The 20,001-nt window shown below is 44.5% G+C and overlaps 1 protein-coding gene across 4 annotated transcripts in view; it reads left to right on the plus strand.

The window, feature by feature from the left end:
• Positions 1 to 458: 458 nt before the first annotated feature.
• The window catches only part of BIN2 (bridging integrator 2), a 63,772-nt gene continuing 44,229 nt past the window's right edge, over positions 459 to 20,001 (plus strand). For 2 of the 4 annotated variants that reach the window (XM_073663225.1, XM_073663226.1), the window contains exons 1-3: positions 460 to 764; positions 13,017 to 13,097; positions 17,522 to 17,576. In XM_073663225.1, the coding sequence (XP_073519326.1) occupies positions 687 to 764; positions 13,017 to 13,097; positions 17,522 to 17,576 (214 nt within the window). In that variant the 5' untranslated portion in view covers positions 460 to 686. Of the gene's footprint in view, positions 765 to 13,016; positions 13,098 to 17,521; positions 17,577 to 20,001 lie in introns of all 4 variants that reach the window. The other 2 variants (XM_073663228.1, XM_073663227.1) reach the window with 2 other exon arrangements.

Consider the following 20,001-nt stretch of genomic DNA (forward strand, 5'->3'; position numbering starts at 1 on the left):
GAACTGTGTGCGTAATTTTGATGAATGTGTGACAAGAAACGTCAACGAAAACCACAAAGCCATAGGAAAAATGAAGGATGCAAACGATGAATTGGGCCCTAAGTTTACATTAAGAATTAGTCTGTTTAATACATCAGTCCCATTGTTCTTACTTTATGCGTAATATTTTATATACAGGGTACAGTCTTTCCTATGCTTATTAGTTGACCACACTGCGTTCATTAAATGAGAAATATTTCTGCATAGTTATCTAACACATATAAGAGCAAGTGAAGAATCATCAATGTAAAACTGCAGCAAAACAGGAAAAGTGACACTAACAATCACTGAGATGTTATGACACGCAGAGATACATAAATAAATCTTACCACACATTGTGGAATATTAAAATATTTCACAATATGGTGACATTTACTATGAAGCTGGATGCAAATATCCTAAAGGTATTACTGGTTTTGTTACATTGCACAACATGGGGTTTTGCATATTATTACGCTGAATGTAGTTTCAGTCTCTGCACAATCCTGATTGCTGTAAAGAAAGTAAGTGCAATTCAGAAGAAAAAAAAGTGAAGTGGTTTTAGGAACTTTACAGCGGAAGATGTAAAATTTGGGCGGAGCTGACACTTCTTCAACTGCAAACATCCCCACGCAGAATTAGGAAACCACATATGCTGTCAAACAGCTATGGCAGAAACTAAGCAAGGAGGTGCAGGGGTGTTTGCCAAAAATGTCCAGAAGAGATTCTCCCGTGCACAGGAAAAGGTATTGTAATATATCTATATAAATTGATTGATCTATTGATTGATTGATCTATCATGTTATCTATTATCTACATTGCACAGAGTAATGTTGTGCTATACTGCACTCGATGACATACAGCCTGTATTTTACAATGTCACAGCAGTACATGTTATTACTCACGTATTTTATGTAGCTGTATCATTACAATGGGTTTCCTTATGTCCAATAACTATATTATGAGCTTTTTAAGTGCTACAAATAGGTGTCATTAAATGTTCTATGAATGTATAATTTGCCTAATTACCAAATTAAATTTCACAACTGCTGTAGGGAGAATTGTTTTGTCACTTATATTTGTATATGGACGATATGTTCACTCTAATCTGTATATATACACTAGACCTCAAACATAAAATCTGTCTAAAGTGTCGGTCTTGCCCAAAGCAATCAGATTCCAGATTTCTTTCCATAAAAGTAAGGTTGAAAATAAAACGAGAGATCTGATTGGCTGTGTGGACACTTCTGACACCTACAACTCTTCCTATTTTGGTGATAGTCTGACGCAGTCGTCTACACATGATAATTTGGTCCTTATAAGAATTGCGGGTATCTTTACGTTTGTTGCTTGCCCATTTTTATGCTTACATCATATGAATTGCAGAAATGGTATACAGATTTTTATTAATTCATCTCTGAAACATTTCAATCCTCTCACTGAGGTTTTTTCAAGGTTTTATAAAGGACTCAATGAAAGGATTGACAATGCCCTCAAACTGACAGTTCCCAAAAGCATTACTTATATCTGCATTTAAGGCTGGTCATACACATTAGATGACTTCCAGCTGAACGATACTTTGGTCAATCATTCAGTCGACAGCCATCTCAGCCGACTCTCCCATACACAAGAGTGTTAATACGTTTAGTGCTCCTGTGTTTTTTATGAGAATGCCAAGACCAATGTGATCAGCAGTCCAAAATCATACCTGTACGATCAACATCTCTCCCGACCAACAGTTAATCTGCGCCCCCATACATATCAATCCTGTAGACCGTGTACCGGGGATGTCTCTCTCAGAATACAGCGGGCCGAGGACAAAGGATACTAGCAGACAATTTGTTAGGGAACACCTTTTTACTAAGAACAAAAACTGGGGTGCCCCGGCAACGCAAGAACGGAATACAGATAAACTTCACACACACCCAGCTCAGGACAGCTAGGTCCCCTGCGCTGCACAACTGACAGGACCAGGATGTACTAAAAGATGAACTATAATTTGCCTAAACAGTGGTTCCGCCTAATTCAGTAACCGAGTGTTATCCAGAGCAAGGATGTAATCAGATGGGTGCAAGAGGCGACCTCTGCAGTGGTAAAGCACAAATGTTCACAAACGTAACAATTCTCTATGATTACAATACTGTTATACTATCTATACACACACTCACCCACTGAGGGGAGAAGCTAGCCAAAGGTTCACCCAGCCCTAATAGCAAACAATGTCTCTAACTGAGAACCTGTGTTTGGCGCCAAACTCTCTCTATAGTTTGCATGCAGACACCCACCGGGATCCCTGTGGTGGGGCCTGAGCTAAGGACTCACCAACCATTAACTGATCTCTGAAGAAGCTGTATGATCGTGCAATCGGTCACTTAGCTGGGAGACCGAGGAGAGGATCCTGGAGTTGTCACAAGAGTGCAGTTTCAGTCTGACAGGCTAGGAGAAGGCCCTTCACATCAAACATATACCTTGGGGGGAATCCAACTCTGCATCCAACCGTAGTCGTCCCCCCAAAGTGATTCTTCCTCTCTGGCAGGAGTCATAGGCATAATTTCACCTTTACTCAAAGTCCTGCTCAGCTCCGAGCACGCTGCACACACACAGCTTTGGATGCAGCACCACGATCTCCCTCCTCTCCTTACTTCCTGCTTTCACTGACTCAAGTCACCATCAAGTCCACCATAGAGTCCCTTTCAGAGGCAACAGAGATGTCTTGTAGCTGGAGTCTGATACCGCAGCAATGTCCACACATCTCCCTTTCACAATCTGTCAGCCAAACCTCGGTTTAGACGATTTAAGCACCAGTGCTACCTTGTTACAAGTTTGTCTTTTATAGCCTGATTAGTATGAAGGTTAATAAAGTGGCAATAAATGGCAATTGGGAAAAAAGGGCAGGCAATGCTACTGGCCTTGTTTTCACGATAATGATCAACGACTTCCATCTTTGGCAAACACATATGTAGTCAATCTGATTTTTATAGGCCCCATTCGATGCGGTCCATGTGTAGAGTCTTCGTTTGTGATTTCGGAAGAAGGTGTTCATGATGGACAGTTGATTTGTCATTCAAAAGCCAATGAATCTTCCTTCAGCTTCATTTTGTTCACCAAGTCCAAAGTTTCCAACAATGGTTCCATGTTTGCCGTGGCCCACTGTCCAATGATAATGAGTACGTCTTGTTTTAGAGTCTTGTTAATTTCCTCTTCAAGTTGATCGTAGAATAGTTCAACGTCCTCTTCCTCGGCATCTGTTGTTGGAGAGTAGACTTGTATAACTGTAACATGGATTGGCGCTCCTTGAATTCGTATCGAGATGACTCTATTAATGACTGCATTGTACTTCAGGACACTGCCGGCCAATCTTCGGTTGAGATAAAACTGACACTGTTTCTTCTTCGGTTATCATTGCCAGAATAATAGACCCAATGTTCGTTTGACTGGAAATGTCCGGATTGAGTCCATCTTAATTGAGTCCATGTTAATAAAGACCACGTCAATTAAGTGCATCTTAACTAAGTCTTAACTTGGACTTAACTCAATATAACCCCCACTGCAGTCAGAAAACCAGCAACATGTGCTGCTGCTCAGGTCGTACATAACTAAGGCCGGCGATGATTAGATCCAACATTCAACCATACTGACCATTTCTAATTCTATAGTAAGCACAGTGGATCTCATTGAACTTAAATTATTTCACAAAAGCACAGCTAATAAAATATAATACATTTCCCGCTAGTAAAATGTACATAACATTCATGCCGCTATGTATTACTATAAAGAATTTCTGATTAACTTACTATTTGTAATGTTTATTGTTTTCTTGTTTTCCATCTTAATGTTGCCCCACATTATAACCCCACATAAAAAGCCCCAGCACAGTGGCAGGGTGGAGCAACAGCACACTTCATTGCCTGCCACCGGTCCCCCAAGATTGCCTTCTACACAGACCCTCCAGAAGGCCCCTATACTGTGCTAGAGATATCACCATCTAGTGATCGAGATGTCTTGATACAGTTGCAGAGGAGCCTGTAAACACTGCCAGAGATTTTCCAATAAAGTGCCCCCTTTGGATAGCATGAGATGTCCCATAATTTTCCAAAGATCCTCTCAATCAGTATGTGAGATGACTCCATGATGTTTCAAAGATCATAGAATCATAGAATCATAGAATGGTAGAGTTGGAAGGGACCTCCTGGGTCATCTGGTCCAACCCCCTGCTCAAAGCAGGATTCACTAGATCATCTCAGACAGATGTCTGTCCAGCCTCTGTTTGAAGACGTCCATTGAAGGGGAACTCACCACCTCTCGTGGCAGCCTGTTCCACTCATTAATCACCCTAACTGTCAAAAAGTTTTTTCTAATATCTAATCTGTGTCTCCTCCCATTTAGTTTCATCCCATTGCTTCTAGTCTTTCCTTGTGCAAATGAGAATAAAGATGATCCTTCTACAATGTGACAGCCCTTGACATATTTGTAGACAGCTATTAAGTCTCCTCTCAGTCTTCTTTTTTGCAAGCTAAACATTCCCAAATCCTGCAACCGTTCCTCATAGGACATGGTTTGCAGACCAGTCACCATTCTGGTCGCTCTTCTCTGAACTTGCTCCAGTTTGTCTATGTCTTTTTTAAAATGTGGTGCCCAAAACTGTACACAGTATTCCAGATGAGGTCTGACCAAAGAGGAGTAAAGACCGATAATGACTTCACGTGATCTAGACTGTATGCTTCTGTTAATACATCCCAGAATTGTATTTGCCTTTTTTGCTGCTGCATCACACTGTTGACTCATGTTCAGTCTATGATCTATTAGTATACCTAAGTCTTTTTCACATGTACTGTTGCTTAGCTCTATTCCTCCCATTCTGTATATGCTTTTTTCATTTTTATTGCCCAGATGTAGTACTTTGCATTTTTCCCTGTTAAAAACCATTCTGTTGGTTGCTGCCCACTGCTCCAGTTTATTTAGGTCTTTTTGAATCCTCTCTCTCTCTTCTCTAGTATTAGCTATCCCTCCTAGCTTTGTGTCATCAGCAAATTTAATCAGTTTACCCTCAATTCCTTCATCTAAATCATTGATAAAGATGTTGAACAATACAGGTCCCAGGACGGAGCCCTGTGGTACCCCACTTGAGACATTCATCCAGCTGGATGTGAAGCCATTTACAACCACCCTTTGAGTCCGATCACTAAGCCAGTTATGAATCCACCTAACAGTTGCCTGGTCCATTGCATACTTGGTCATTTTTTCAATAAGGATGATGTGAGATACTTTGTCAAATGCTTTGCTGAAGTCAAGATATACTATATCTACAGCATTTCCCTGATCCACCCAGTCAGTGATTCTGTCATAGAAGGAAATTAAGTTAGTCTGACATGACTTGTTAGTTACAAACCCATGCTGACTCTGGTTAATCACTTCATTCTTATCCATGTACTTACATACATGTTGTTTAATAATTTGTTCAAAGATCTTTCCTGGTATAGAAGTCAGACTCACCGGCCTATAGTTCCCTGGGTCCACCTTCTTCCCCTTTTTGAAGATAGGAACAACATTTGCTCTTCTCCAGTCTTCTGGGACTTCTCCTGTTCTCCAAGAATTTTCAAAGATTATGGAGAGTGGTTCTAAAATTTCTTCTACAATCTCCTTCAGTACTCTGGGGTGTAATTCATCTGGACCTGGAGACTTGAACTCATTTATGTTAGCTAAATATTCCCTCACAATCTTTCTGTTTACTGATAACTTGGATTCCTCTATTCCTTTAAAAGGACAGTGAAGATCAGTTGATGTTACATTTTCTTTCTGAGAGAAAACAGATGCAAAATAGGAATTAAAAAGTTCGGCCTTCTCAACATCCTCTCTTACCATTTCTCCATTTTCATCCTGTAAAAATCCTATAGCATCTTTGACTTTTCTTTTACTTTTGACATACCCCCAAAATCCTTTTTTATTGCTTTTGACATCTCTTGCAAGCCTTAATTCATTGTCAGCTTTAGCTAACCTGATACGTGCCCTGCAGGATCTGCAGACTGCATTATAATCTTCTTTAGATATGCCTCCCTCTTTCCATTTAATAAACATTTCTTTCTTTCTTTTTAGCATGTGTTTAAGTTCTGTGTTCATCCATCCTGGTTTCCTTAAATGCTTCCCATTCTTCCTATGTAGTGCCTGTGATGCCCTGTTTTTTGCCGGGGCTGTCCCTATAGAGTATCAAAGATATTCCCAAACAGTGCAAGAGATGTTCCTATACAATGCCTGCCAAGCGTGTACTCAAAACTCCAATTTATGTTTGCCTCCTACTTCCAGACAGGCTGGTCAGTGTGAGATATTCAGGTCAAATGAGAGAAATTGAATGTGTATCCTATTGAGGAAAAAATTAATGTGTATCCTTGGAGGGAATAAAATGTGCATTTTTGATGCCAATGTCCACATTCTGAAACCATAAAGATGTGAGATAAGATGCAACCAAAGAATTGCATACATCTAATGAAAAGCTTATTAATGTTAGTAATGCTCCATTATTTACATTGAAATTCCCCCATCAGCAATATTAGCATTTCAGGGCAACCAGGAACAATGATTCTGACTCATCAAGGTTCCTGGACCATTAGGAGGTGCACAACTCCTAATGAATCAGACAAGGCTCGAAGAGGCATGCGCCTCACCATAAATCTTACTCCAGTCAGGGACTGGAGTAAGATTTGTGGAGTAAGAATTACCACTGCTCATCCTGAATTTGATGGGTTTTCTGGCGTAAAAGCTTTGATTCATTAGAGCCAATATGTCTGACCCTGTAGGACCCTTAGCAACGTAAACTAGCATTGTAAAAGTTGGAGATGGTACAGTGAGTCGAGAACAGTAAAGTGGTTGGTGAGGTAGGTAAAAATAATGAATTGCTGGCGGTTTATGAAAAATAAGCAGTAATCAATTCAAAATGGAGCCATCTGGTTTCATGGGCCCTATCACAGCTGGGAATATAATCTTTGATGGTGAGTACTATGTTGACAAGATAGTAAGCTGCAAGGCATAGTTTAGGACCAAATGCAATTGTGTTGCAGTAACTGGGCACCCCTGTGAGTTTTTTCTACATTTTAGGTAATGATATTGTTGGTAAGTATTTCTAGATGTGGTTAACTTTCTTATTGTCAGATGCTGTAACCAGAACTGATGCAATGCCACATGTTTAACCCCGTAACCTTACCAGACTGCACTATTATAACCATGTCCTGTATCGTGGCTAGGTTGTGCTATGAGAACGACTCTTACTGTAAGTCCCACTGCTTTGCTTATGGCTGCGTGGTACTGCAAAAATTCAGCTGTGAAAATGGTGCTGCCTTAAGTGTGATATTGTGGTTGTAACTTCCTGCTAAACCTAAAAAGGTAGAAAAGGGCAACACAACAGGAAGTGTACGGACTATACAGCTACAAAACAAGGCAGACAGACTTTATCAAACATTTATTATAGAGTGGAGGAAGAGGGGGCAAAAAACATAAAGACAGGGACCACACCAATACCGGCTGCAAACTCCAACCCATCCACACCCCTTATATGCTGGGAGACAAGCACGTTTTCACTACTAACTAGCAAGAGGATTACATGTCCTTTGCTTCATTTTCCACATTTGGTTCCATAAAGAAAGTGTGAAGAAAGTAGGAGGCTCTTTGCATTATCACACTTCACAATATAAAAGCTTGTGAACCCCAAATCTATATGCCACATAGCAGTGGCAGGAAATATTTATATAGTTTATTCTGGGGGGTTTTCTAGCCGTTATCTATGAAATTCATACAGCACAGTTTAGAACAGAAAGACATTTCCTGACTTAACATTCACTTTATCTACCATGCACGCATGATATATCATAATTATTAACCCCTTAAGGCAAATCCATGTACTTGTATGTGATTGCAGGGGTTCCTGAGTGTGGAGAGGGCTTATGATGCTAGTGTGGTGCCCCTGAGGGTTCAGTCGCCGTAGAGGTACTGCACCTCACCCAGAGGTGTGGTGTCTCCTTCTCTCAGGTAAGGAGGGAGTGCGGCCCGGAACCCCAACACCCGCATTCAACACTACACTGCTCCAGGCCGGCTGGAAGGGCAAGATGCATGTGCACGGTGCTGAGCCCTGTCCCTGGCTGGAGTGGGGGGAACCAAAGGTAGGGGGAACCAGTAGTGGGTGTGCATGGAGGAAGCAGTTTAGGGGAGCACCATAGAAGGAGGTATATAATGGGGAGCCATCTTAGGGTGGCAGTTCAGTCAGTGAGAGGAGAGAGTGAAGACAGTCTGGGAGCAGAGTCTCTTTAGGAGCTCTGCTCTACAAGTAGGGCCTAGTGCTAGAGGCCCAGGAGGGGAGCAGAGGAGTAGGCTCCGTTCTGTTGAAGGGATCCCAGGGGGTACGGCGAGTGCAGGATGGCACCCGTACGCCCCGAATCTGTCAGAAGACAGAGGGATCAGGCCGCAAGAAGGAGACCGGCCCCTGGACCAGCCGTGTTACTTCCGGTCTCGGCTGGAAAAACCGGAGGCTTCTGGCTTTCATAGTTCAGTTGCCAAAGCCTCATTCTAATCTCCGTGAGGGTCAAGCAGGTTCGGGAACTCCAGTGAGACAGGGGAGACTTCAGAGCACTGAGAGTGGGGAAGCGCAGGGCAGGAGGGAGAAGACCCAGCGTGAAGACGGTCTAGAGAGGAACACAAGAAAGCTGGGTTCTGTCAGGTGCTCCTAACCAACCTGAGGAAGAGCCGAACCCCTGTTCTGGTGAACGCAGTGCGACGTGAGAGGCTGACACCCGTACAGTGCATCTGTGGAACTTACATAAGAACTGTGAGTAAAGACTCGGATGACTGCACCGCACTGCCTCCGTCCATTATTTCAGCTGCGCCATCTTTCCCCCCCTGCACTACAATGCCCAGCACAACCAACAACACCTACACTGCCCTGGAGCTAGCTCTTCCTGTGGAGAGCCACACCATGACTGCTGCAGTAACATCAGCTTCAGAGGACTGCTCCGCAGCGGCGGCTCCCTTTGGCCGCATTCCACAGGTGGCGTTACGAACGTTACAAATCCCCTATAAATATTTCCCCTTTTTGTTGACCGCCCTGGGCCACGGACCAGGCCAGCCACTGTGATATCCCCCACCAGCATCCATAGGCCCGGCTGCCGAGTACCCCACGGCTCTGGGGGCGCGTCACTAGCTACATTATATAGCCGACATCCAGAGTCAGACTGGCCCACCGGAGGACCGGAAGATACTCTGGTGGGCCCATGTGAAGGCACTGTCTACAGCTACAGGCACAGTGGTGATAAAAAAAAAATGGCTGATCGGAACAGCGTTCCATTCAGTACACAATAGGAGCTGCAGTCTGCAGCAGATGAGAGATTCAGTGACATGTGCACTGCTCTCCCAGGTTGTTCAATGCGTGAAAGAGCAGTGAATCCAAAAGGATAGAACAGCATTCTGCTCAGTACAAGAAGTGAGCTGCAGTCTGCAGCACAAGAGAAATTCAGTGACACAAGCAACGCTCTCCTCGGTTGTCTAATGCTGGGAGGAGCAATGAACAGTAATCAGTAGGACTAACATGTGAGCTGCTGTGCCTGAAGCTTATGTGATCAAGTTACTAAGTACTTCTGACTGCTCCTCTCAGCACTAAAGAACCTGGGAGAGCAGTGCACGCATCACTGAATCTCTCTTCTGCTGCAGACTGCAGGAGTACTTCTTGTACTGAGCAGAATGCTGCTCCATCCTGTTGGATCCTTTCCCTATCACTGCTCTTCTGTGGGTTGATCAAACCAGGAGAGCGGTGCTGCTGTTGCTAAGGCTAACACTGATTGGCAGCAGTGCAGCCAATCATTGTTACTTTTGTTTGTGTCCTCTTCTCCGCGGCTGAACAGCACGACTGAGATGATGAGCTATGCTGTGATTAGAAATGTAGCGCACCTCCCCTCCCCCACATTGTCTCAGGCTTACAGTAAGAAGCACAGAAGGAGAAAGACGGCTCCCTGCTACATCGCTCGCCAAATGTTAGATTTCTGTACCTGAGCAGTATTATTACCCATAACTGAGTCCCCTGCCAACCCCAATACTGAGTGTTAATGGGGGAGGGAACTTTAATCATTGGTGATATAGAGCTCTTAGTCATTTAGGACTGAGTGAGGGCCCTCCTCCCCATTTCTTGTTTCAACCCTGACAGACTAAGCCCCCTCCCCTGTATCATCATTGTTCAACTGAGTCCCCTCCCCCGGTATCACTACTGTTTGACTGAGTCCCTCCCCCTGTATCACCCCTGACCAATTAGGCCCCTGCCCCCTGTATCACCCCTTATTGACTTTGCCTCCTCCTTCTGTATCACCCTTATGTAACTGAACACCTCTTCCTATATCACCTCTGACCAACTAAGCCCCCTCCCCCAGTATCGCCCCTGACTGACTGAGCCCACTCCCCCTGTATCACCCTTGACCGACTGAACCCCCTTCCCATGTATGATCCCTGACTGACTTAGCCCTCTCCACCTATATCAGTCCTGAATGACTGAGCTCCCTTCCCATTTATCATGCCTGATTGACTGACCCTTCCCCCCTGTAACATCCTTGACTAACTGAGCCCCTTCCCCCTGTATCGTCACTGACTGACTGAGCCCCCTCTCTTTGTATAGCCCCTAACTGACTAAAAGCTTTTCTTTCCGACCACTCATATCACCCCTAATCAAATCAGGCACCTGTACAATACTAAGGAAATCCTGAAATATAATTCTTTAGTGGGCCTTGAGGATTGGAGTTGGGGAATATTGCAGTACATGACCAACAACAATCAACATGTATATAACATGTATATAATCGATCAGTGCTCATTTAATTGCCTGACATTAGTTCATGGAAATGCACCGTAAATGTATCTTAGTATTTATGGCCCTTTAAGTTATTCCAAGTCCACACTTTTTGTAAAACCAGCCCAGACCTCAGTGCACTATATATGGAGAGGGTAGGCAATCCTGGGAAAATGGAGTGATTTGAATTTTTATATTTTTTAAAACATATTTTTTTAATTCTTGCTTTATTTTTTAACCTCCTTGGGAACTTGAATCTGTGATCCTTTGATCACTTGTTCTGTTTACTTTAATACCACAGTATTTCAGTATATAGTGTAAATAATGGTCTCATGAATTCATATGAATCCAGACTAAAGTTGGACTTCACAGTAGTATTAATATGGCAGCAATGGGTACGTTCATCTGTGCCAAGGGATTATTGTTATTTGTTATTTTAAATTGATTTTATGCTTGTGAATGGGGAGAGGAGTGCCCTTGTCCCGGCTCTGGCTGTCTTAAAAAAGGCATGGACCAATGCATTTATATTGCAATCATTTTTATCATGCAGAAAAAGTTGCAATTTGTACAAAATAATTTTTTACTACAAAGACATACAGATAGGGAATTTAGATTGTGAGCCCTGTTGGGGACAGTGATGATGATATCTGGAAAGCGCTGCAGAATTAGTGGCGCTATATAAGTGAGTAAAATAAATAAACATGTATACAAATATGCAACATTTAACATACTGGACACTGTTTTTTTTTTTAACATTGGGAAATGTACCACCATACTTAAAAAGTTTCACAATTTGTACCAAATTTATCATTTGGGGTGACATTTGATAAATATAGAGTGATGGAGTTGAAGTCACTACACTAAAGATTTGGCTCAAATTAAGCCATTTTTTATAAATGTGAACCATTGTATTTTATATTACACCCCGATATTAGCACGTGTTACCACATAATTGGAGGTCTTGTATTATTTCTACGTAGTTACATAGTGGGCCCCAAGAATGATTTCTCTGGTGGACCCCAGGTACTCCAGCCCGACGTTGCCGGCATCTGTGTCTAACACCAGTGGTCAGACCTGAGAGTGGTGTTTAAATTGTGCAGTTGCCGGTGTTTGTATCCACCAGCTAACAATGGTCCCCCGTGATGTGGCCGCTGGGCATCGATGGATTATAATGGCAGCCAGGGGCTTGCTGAAGGCCCCATTGCTGCCATCTTTATACTTCTATGAAGCTCAGGCTCAGGCCACAACCCCACTATCAGTATTTGGTCAGTATTTTTTCTCAGGAGTGGGAGCCAAAACCAGATGAGGAACAATAAGAGAAAAGGTATAATAGAAACAAGTCACCAATTCTGCATTTATCACCCACTTCTGGTTTTGGCTCCCACTCCTGACAAAAATACTGACCGAATACTGAGAAAATACTGATAGTGGGGCCGTGGCCTCAGGATGAGCTTCATAGGAGACTGTGATTTTCACTATAAAGTGCAATAAGGTGGTATTGTACTCTATATTATATGAAATTGAATGCATGCACTTTTACGTTCTCCAAGGGGACAAATAAAGTATTTAAAAATATTACAAACTTAAAACATATAAAAATTCTACAACATAACTCTATAAAGAAATGCAATAAATTGCGATCAAAAATGTATTTGTACCCAAAATTGGTATCAACAAAACTGTTAGCTCACCTTGCAAAAATGAAGTTCTCACACAGCTCAATCGGTAGAAAAATAAAAACATTACTGGTCCCGGGAAATGGTGACACAATCCAATTTTTTTTTTTAAAAAATAATTTGTTTGCCGTCAAAAAATGTATGCAAATTTGGTATTGTCGTAATTTTACTCACCTGGAGAATCATGATTATGGTTTTACAGCAATATACGTTGTAAGACTAAACTCAAAGAACAATGGTGGAATTGCATTTTTTTCATCATTTCATCCTATTTAGAATTTTCCTCCCATTTTTTTGTAAATTCAATGGTGTCATTCAAAACTACAACTCGTCACACAAAATATAAACCCCATATGACTATGTAGACGGAAAAATAAAAGTTATGACTCTTGAAAGAAGGAGAGGAAAAAACTAAAGGACAAAAATGAAATTCGGCTGCAGAGGCAAGGGGTTAAAAATGCAATGCTGCTATATGATGGAATCACAGACAATTTATTTTACTTTCCATTTAGGTTTTACAAAAATTGGGAAGAACAATAGAAACCAAGGATGAGCTGTTTGAGCAGTGTGCATACGATTTTAACAAGCAGCAGGTAACTCCACAAAGCTAAAGCAAGTAAAAAACACAATGCAAGAGAAAATATTTATTTTTCCCAAACAACCATTCTTCTGCAGTGATGTATCTAGAAATATCCAAATATATTTTTGCGGGTTTTGGGATGACATACAAAACAGAAGAATATAGTTAAGAGTGAGCCTTCAAAATAGGCTGTGGGGAAAGGAATCTTCGACCTTCAGAAAGAGGCGTAGCTAGGGGTTTGGTTCAGGGGAGGCGAAACTTCTGAGTGGGCCCCTAACCAGGTAACCCTGATTACAGCTATGGTGGCGCACCCAGATAGTGGATGTAGGAGAACCTCAGCAGATGACCGCACTGTTACTGAAAATAATCTCTATACAAAGACCAGCACTGATATTACCGCCATATGGTGACATATATTGATAGATGCCAGTCCTGCAGAACATATAAGAGATCACAGTACAGTTATATATAGTGACTTACTGGTGACATTCTTTCTGATTAAATTGTTCACTTTTCCCGTCTTTTCCATCTGGCCCAGACCGACACGACAACTTCTCCAGTCAGGACTCAGAGTCTCAGGTCTGCAGAGATCACAACAAAGACACATTTGACTCCTTACATTTCAGGCCCCGTCCCCATCTATTCCTAGCCTGCACAAACCCCTCAAACTGATGATACCCCAATACTGAGCCGCTGTTGCCGTATGTGCCCCTATTACTACACCTATGGTGTGCTCTCTAGATGGTAAAACATCCTCTAGAATATAGTAATGCTGTGTGCAAGTGCCATAGAAAACAGTGCCCACATTGTGCCCCATATTAAGTAATAGTGCCCTCTGTGTGCCCCTTTGACAATCACAATAACCTGAGTTCCCCTATAGCGATAAGTGCCCACTTAACATTTAATAATGTCCTGAGTCTCCCCCCTACACAGTATGATGCTCGCTTATACACATAATTCCCCCTCACTGTATAGTATCCCCCACACAGTATACTGTAGCCTCCAAGCTGATGGCTCCAACACTGTATGATGGCCCCCACACTGTTCAAAGACCCCACATTATCTCCCACACTGTATGATGGTCCTCACATTGTGCAAAGACCCCACATTATCTCCCACACTGTATGACCCCAACTGTAATCCCCACACTGTATAAATAGCCTACATATCGTATAATGCACCAGATAGGCCTCTATATAGTATAATGCACCCCCATAGGCCTCCATATAGTATAATGCACCCCCATAGGCCTCCATATAGTATAATGTACCAACATATAGTATAGTGCACCCCCATAGGCCTCTATAGTACAATACACCCCCATAGGCAGACAATAGTATAATGCACCCCCATAGGCAGACTATAGTATAATGCACCCCATAGGCAGACAATAGTATAATGCACCCCCATAGGCAGACTATATTATAATGCACCACATAGGCAGACTATAGTATAATGCACCCCATACGCAGACTATAGTATAATGCACCCCATAGGCAGTCTGTAGTATAATGCACCCAATAGGCAGACTATAGTATAATGCACACCATAGGCAGACTATAGTATAATGCACCCCATAGGCAGTCTGTAGTATAATGCACCCGATAGGCAGACTATAGTATAATGCACTCCATAGGCAGACTATACTGTAGTATAGGATTCAGATACACGTCACTCCGAGTTTTTAATCGATGGACGGAAAGGAAACCACTCCTTGTCAATCACACAGATAGAATCCGGCACTCAAAATTGCAGAAAGTGTAGTTTTAATTGTATAAATAATAGTCCAACAGGAATATATAAAAACCAATCCACATAAATGTAACGTTTCGGTCATTAAACCACGACCTTCATCAGACGGATTGCCAGTGAAGCAGGACACCAGTAGAAAGCAGCTCTATGGAGCAGGGGCATATAATGCCAAGTGGAAAGTCTGTAGTATAATTCACCCCCATAGGCAGTCTATAATAAAATGCACCCCATAGGCAGACTAAAGTATAATGCACCCCATAGGCAGACTATAGTATAATGCACCCCATAGGCAGTCTGTAGTATAATGCACCCCATAGGCATACTATAGTATAATGCACCCCCATAGGCAGACTATAGTATAATGCACCCCCATAGGCAGACTATAGTATAATGCACCCCATAGGCAGACTATATTATAATGCACCCCATAGGCAGACTAAAGTATAATGCACCCCATAGGCAGTCTGTAGTATAATTCACCCCATACGCAGACTATAGTATAATGCACCCCATAGGCAGTCTGTAGTATAATGCACCCAGCAGGCAGACTATAGTATAATGCACACTATAGGCAGACTATAGTATAATGCACCCCATAGGCAGTCTGTAGTATAATGCACCCCATAGGCAGACTATAGTATAATGCACTCCATAGGCAGACTATAGTATAGGATTCAGATGCACGTCACTCCGAGTTTTTAATCGATGGACGGAAAGGAAACCACTCCTTGTCAATCACACAGATAGAATCCGGCACTCAAAATTGCAGAAAGTGTAGTTTTAATTGTATAATTAATAGTCCAACAGGAATATATAAAAACCAATCCACATAAATGTAACGTTTCGGTCATTAAACCACGACCTTCATCAGACGGATTGCCAGTGAAGCAGGACACCAGTAGAAAGCAGCGCTATGGAGCAGGGGCATATAATGCCAAGTGGAAAGTCTGTAGTATAATTCACCCCCATAGGCAGTCTATAATATAATGCACCCCATAGGCAGACTATAGTATAATGCACCCCATAGGCAGACTATAGTATAATGCACCCCCATAGGCAGACAATAGTATAATGCATCTCCATAAGCAGACCATAGTATAATACATCCCATAGGCAGACTATATTATAATGCACCCCATAGGCAGACTAAAGTATAATGCACCCCATATGCAGGCTACAGTATAATACACCCCATAGGCAGTCTGTAGTATAATGCACCCCATAGGCAGACTATAGTGTAATGCACACCATAGGCAGAGTATGGTATAATGCACCCCATAGGCAGTCTGTAGTATAATGCACCCCGTAGGCAGACTATAGTATCATGCAACCCATAGGCAGATTATAGTATAATGCATCCCATAGGCAGTCTATAGTATTATGCACCCCATAGGCACACTATAGTATAATGCACCCCCATAGGCAGACTATAGTATAATACACCCCAAAAGCAGACTATATTATAATGCACCCCATAGTCAGACTATAGTATAATGCACCCCATACGCAGGCAATAGTATAATGCACCCCATAGGCAGTCTGTAGTATAATGCACACCATAGGCAGACTATAGTATAATGCACACCATAGGCAGACTATAGTATAATGCACCCCATAGGCAGTCTGTAGTATAATGCACCCCATAGGCAGACTATAGTATAATGCACCCCATAGGCAGTCTGTAGTATAATGCACACCATAGGCAGACTATAGTATAATGCACACCATAGGCAGACTATAGTATAATGCACCCCATAGGCAGTCTGTAGTATAATGCACCCCATAGGCAGACTATAGTATAATGCACCCCATAGGCATACTGTAGTATAGGATTCGGATACACGTCACTCCGAGTTTTTAATCGGTGCATGGAAAAGAAACCACTCCTTGTCAATCACACAGATAGAATCCGGCACTCAAAATTGCAGAAAGTGTAGTTTTAATTGTATAAATAATAGTCCAACAGGAATGTATGAAAAGCAATGAACAAAAATGTAACATTTTGGTCGTTAAACCACGACCTTCATCAGACGGATTGCCAGTGAAGCAGGACACCAGTAAAAAGCAGCGCTATGGAGCAGGGGCATATAATGCCAAGTGGAAAGTCTGTAGTATAATGCACACCATAGGCAGACTATAGTATAATGCACCCCAAAAGCAGACTATATTATAATGCACCCCATAGGCAGACTATAGTATAATGCACCCCATAGGAAAAAAATAAATAAACAGCATATTCACCTCTCCTCCTCGTTCCCCCGCTGCTCCGAGCGCCCGCATATCGCAGAACAGCGGGCACCAAGTGATGACGTCAGTGACGTCAGACGCAGAGGGGGGACTGATGGGAGAGGAAGCGTCACGCTCCCTCTCTCATCACTGAACTTGCGGTAACGAGCGGGGGGCCCGATGCTAGCACGGGGCCCCTCCTCCTGCTCAAGGGCCCGACACCGGCTGCCGGGCAAGGACATCGAGTCTCCCTGCTCTGCCCCGGAGTGAAACTGTATCAGCGTGCTGCGCACACCGATACAGTTACACTAGCGTCACTCTGGGTGAGCCCCAAGAGCATGGGGCCTCCGCCCCCTCTGCCCCCCCAGTAGTTACGTTACAGCCTTCAGATCAAGATATTTATTTTAATTGTAATTTTAATATCAGAAAAATGGTTTCTCATTGCTTCTTTTGTTTCAGAATGAAGGTAACAGGTTGTATAAGGATTTAAAGGCGACATTCAGTGCTGTGAAAGGTAAGACGGGTATTCCGTAAATATCTGTACAAACATTTTAACACTGTAAATATTGTGTGGCACCCCAGGGGTCTGGTTTTCCACAGTAATGTAATGTTATGTCTGAGAGCAGGTGGGAGGTCCTTTGGTCAGGGATCCTGTGCATGCCACACCTCCTGCCCAGTCTTGGGAGGGGAAGAACTTCCCCTGTATAAACCCTGGGCTGAGGCAGGGTTAGTCAGTCAAGGAGAGTAGAGACAAGAAACAGTCACAGGAAGAAACAGCAGAAGCTCAGTGGGAGCAATACAACTACGAGTCAGGGGCTGGCAGCTGCAGAGCTCGCCCTGACTGAGAAGCTTTCTTACCGGACCCGGCGTCCGAGGCTGTGGGGACTAACTCTTACCCAGCAGCAGAAGCCGACCGGCAGGGGATTTCAGGTCCTCAGGCCCAGAAACCCGAAGGCACGGTCACACGCGTGGGACCAGCACCGCCATCGTGGAGCGGAAGCCATTAGAAGGCCCCGAGTCACCGGCCATACGGGTGAGCACCACACGGTACACTCAGGGACGTGGGCTACTTATATCCGCTTCTAGCAAGGTAGCCAGAAGAGTACAGTCAGTTTGGGAGGCCTACAACTTCGCCTGGCCAGGGGAGATCCCATCTGCTCAAGGACTGACCAGGCCCCGTTCACTAGCAAGTACTCCGGGAGGGTCTATCGTTGTTACCAGTAAAGACCCTGAATTACACCGCACCGTCTCTGAGTGGTTCCTGCTACCCCATCATCCACATCTGCTGCCCTGAGGCCATACCCCTCCCGTTGGGGGTTATACCATCTACGCTGCACCATCCATCCACCGGCCTCAGCGGACTGTCCTGCAGCGGCAGCTCCATAGCTGCATTCAACGGGTGGCGTAGTCGTCCTGCATCTACCGCTGTTACCTCGCCGCTCAGTTTGACTCCCTGGGCACGGACCGGGTCACCGCCACGAGACTACAACCCTCAAGAGATCCGGCTCCGGGTAAGCTCCCGCGTGCGCAACGCAGCGCGACACAGGCCCAGGGGCGCGTCAACTTTGGCGTAGTCGGCAGGATGAACTCTAATAACATCTGTAGGACTGCCACACACTGAGTTTGACACCCTGGGCACGGACCGGGTCACAGCCACTCGGAGACTACAACCCCCATCTGATCTGGCTCCGGGTATCCCCAACAACACTGGCCCAGGGGGCGCGTCAACTTTGGCGTAGTCGGCAGGATTTCGTGCCCGCAACCACCGGGTACTGCGTGCCTGAAAAAGAGACTTTTCAAACTTACCTGTGGTGAAGATTCCCGCCATCCGGCGCCATCTTCAGCCTTCTTCCCGCCATCGGTGAAGTTTCCCGCCATCCGGCGCCATCTTCTGCCTTCTTCCCGCCATCCGTGGAGTTTTCCCGCCATTGGACGCCATCTTGAGGACGCCGCGCGGGAAGAAGAGGGGCGTGGACTCCGAAAGCGCGCGAGAACTGAAGCCCCGCCTCACGTCCGGACGTTGCGTAAGGTCCTGGAAGGAGCCCAGCAGACGCCGACGTCACAGGAGCGCGACGGAAGCTCCTCAACCCTGACGATCCATTGCGGAGCCGCGGCCTACGGAACAGGATCATCGCAAGGTAGGCCACGGTCCACTAGGGGGGAGGAAGATGTCGGATACGGAGGAGAGCTTCACTGCCTCAACCCCCGCCAGCGCTACCGCTGCTGCAGTTATGCCCTTCACCATGCCCTATATCCCGGGAGCAGCTTGGCTACCCCAGTACTCAGGGGAGTCACATACCCTGCATGACTTTAGAGAAAAGCTGGATAGCCTCTTCCAGGTGTACCCCCTCACAGAAGAGCAAAAAGTGAGCATCCTGGTGGCCCAACTAACCGGGGCAGCCAAAAGGGAAGTAAAATCCTGGCCACCTGGGAGGAAGACTGTCGCAGGGATACTAACCCGGCTGAAGGACACCTTTGATACCCGCACCTCAGCCGAGATTAAGCTTAGATTCTACGGGTGCAAGCAGCGAGCGCATGAGAGTATAAGGGACTATGCACTAAACCTACAAGAGGCCCTGAGGGCCATTAAGCAGACCGACCCTGATGGAGTGGGAAACGAGGACAGGCTGTTGACCGAACAGTTTATAGAGGGACTGTATTGTAATACCCACCGAACCCAGTTGCGGGCAATGGCCTTACAGGATCCCCATCTGGGCTTTGCACAGTTCAAGGACAGAGCCATCCGGGTGCTCCGAGAACCGGCACCGGGTGGCGTTGTGACCCACAAGCGCCCTGCTATCACTTACCACCAGGAGGCGGCGCCCTTGTCGGCAGGGCCTGTGGGAGCTGATGCGCAGGCTTTGGACAATGACCCGGCTCCAGACCTACACCATCAGGTCCAAGAGCTAGCTAAGAGCGTTGCTGCGCTAACCCGAACT

This window comes from Phyllobates terribilis, unplaced genomic scaffold, assembly GCF_046119375.1.
Source record: "Phyllobates terribilis strain yellow unplaced genomic scaffold, ASM4611937v1 Scaffold_2__4_contigs__length_985480577, whole genome shotgun sequence".
In the NCBI taxonomy this organism is placed as follows: Eukaryota; Metazoa; Chordata; class Amphibia; order Anura; family Dendrobatidae; genus Phyllobates; species Phyllobates terribilis.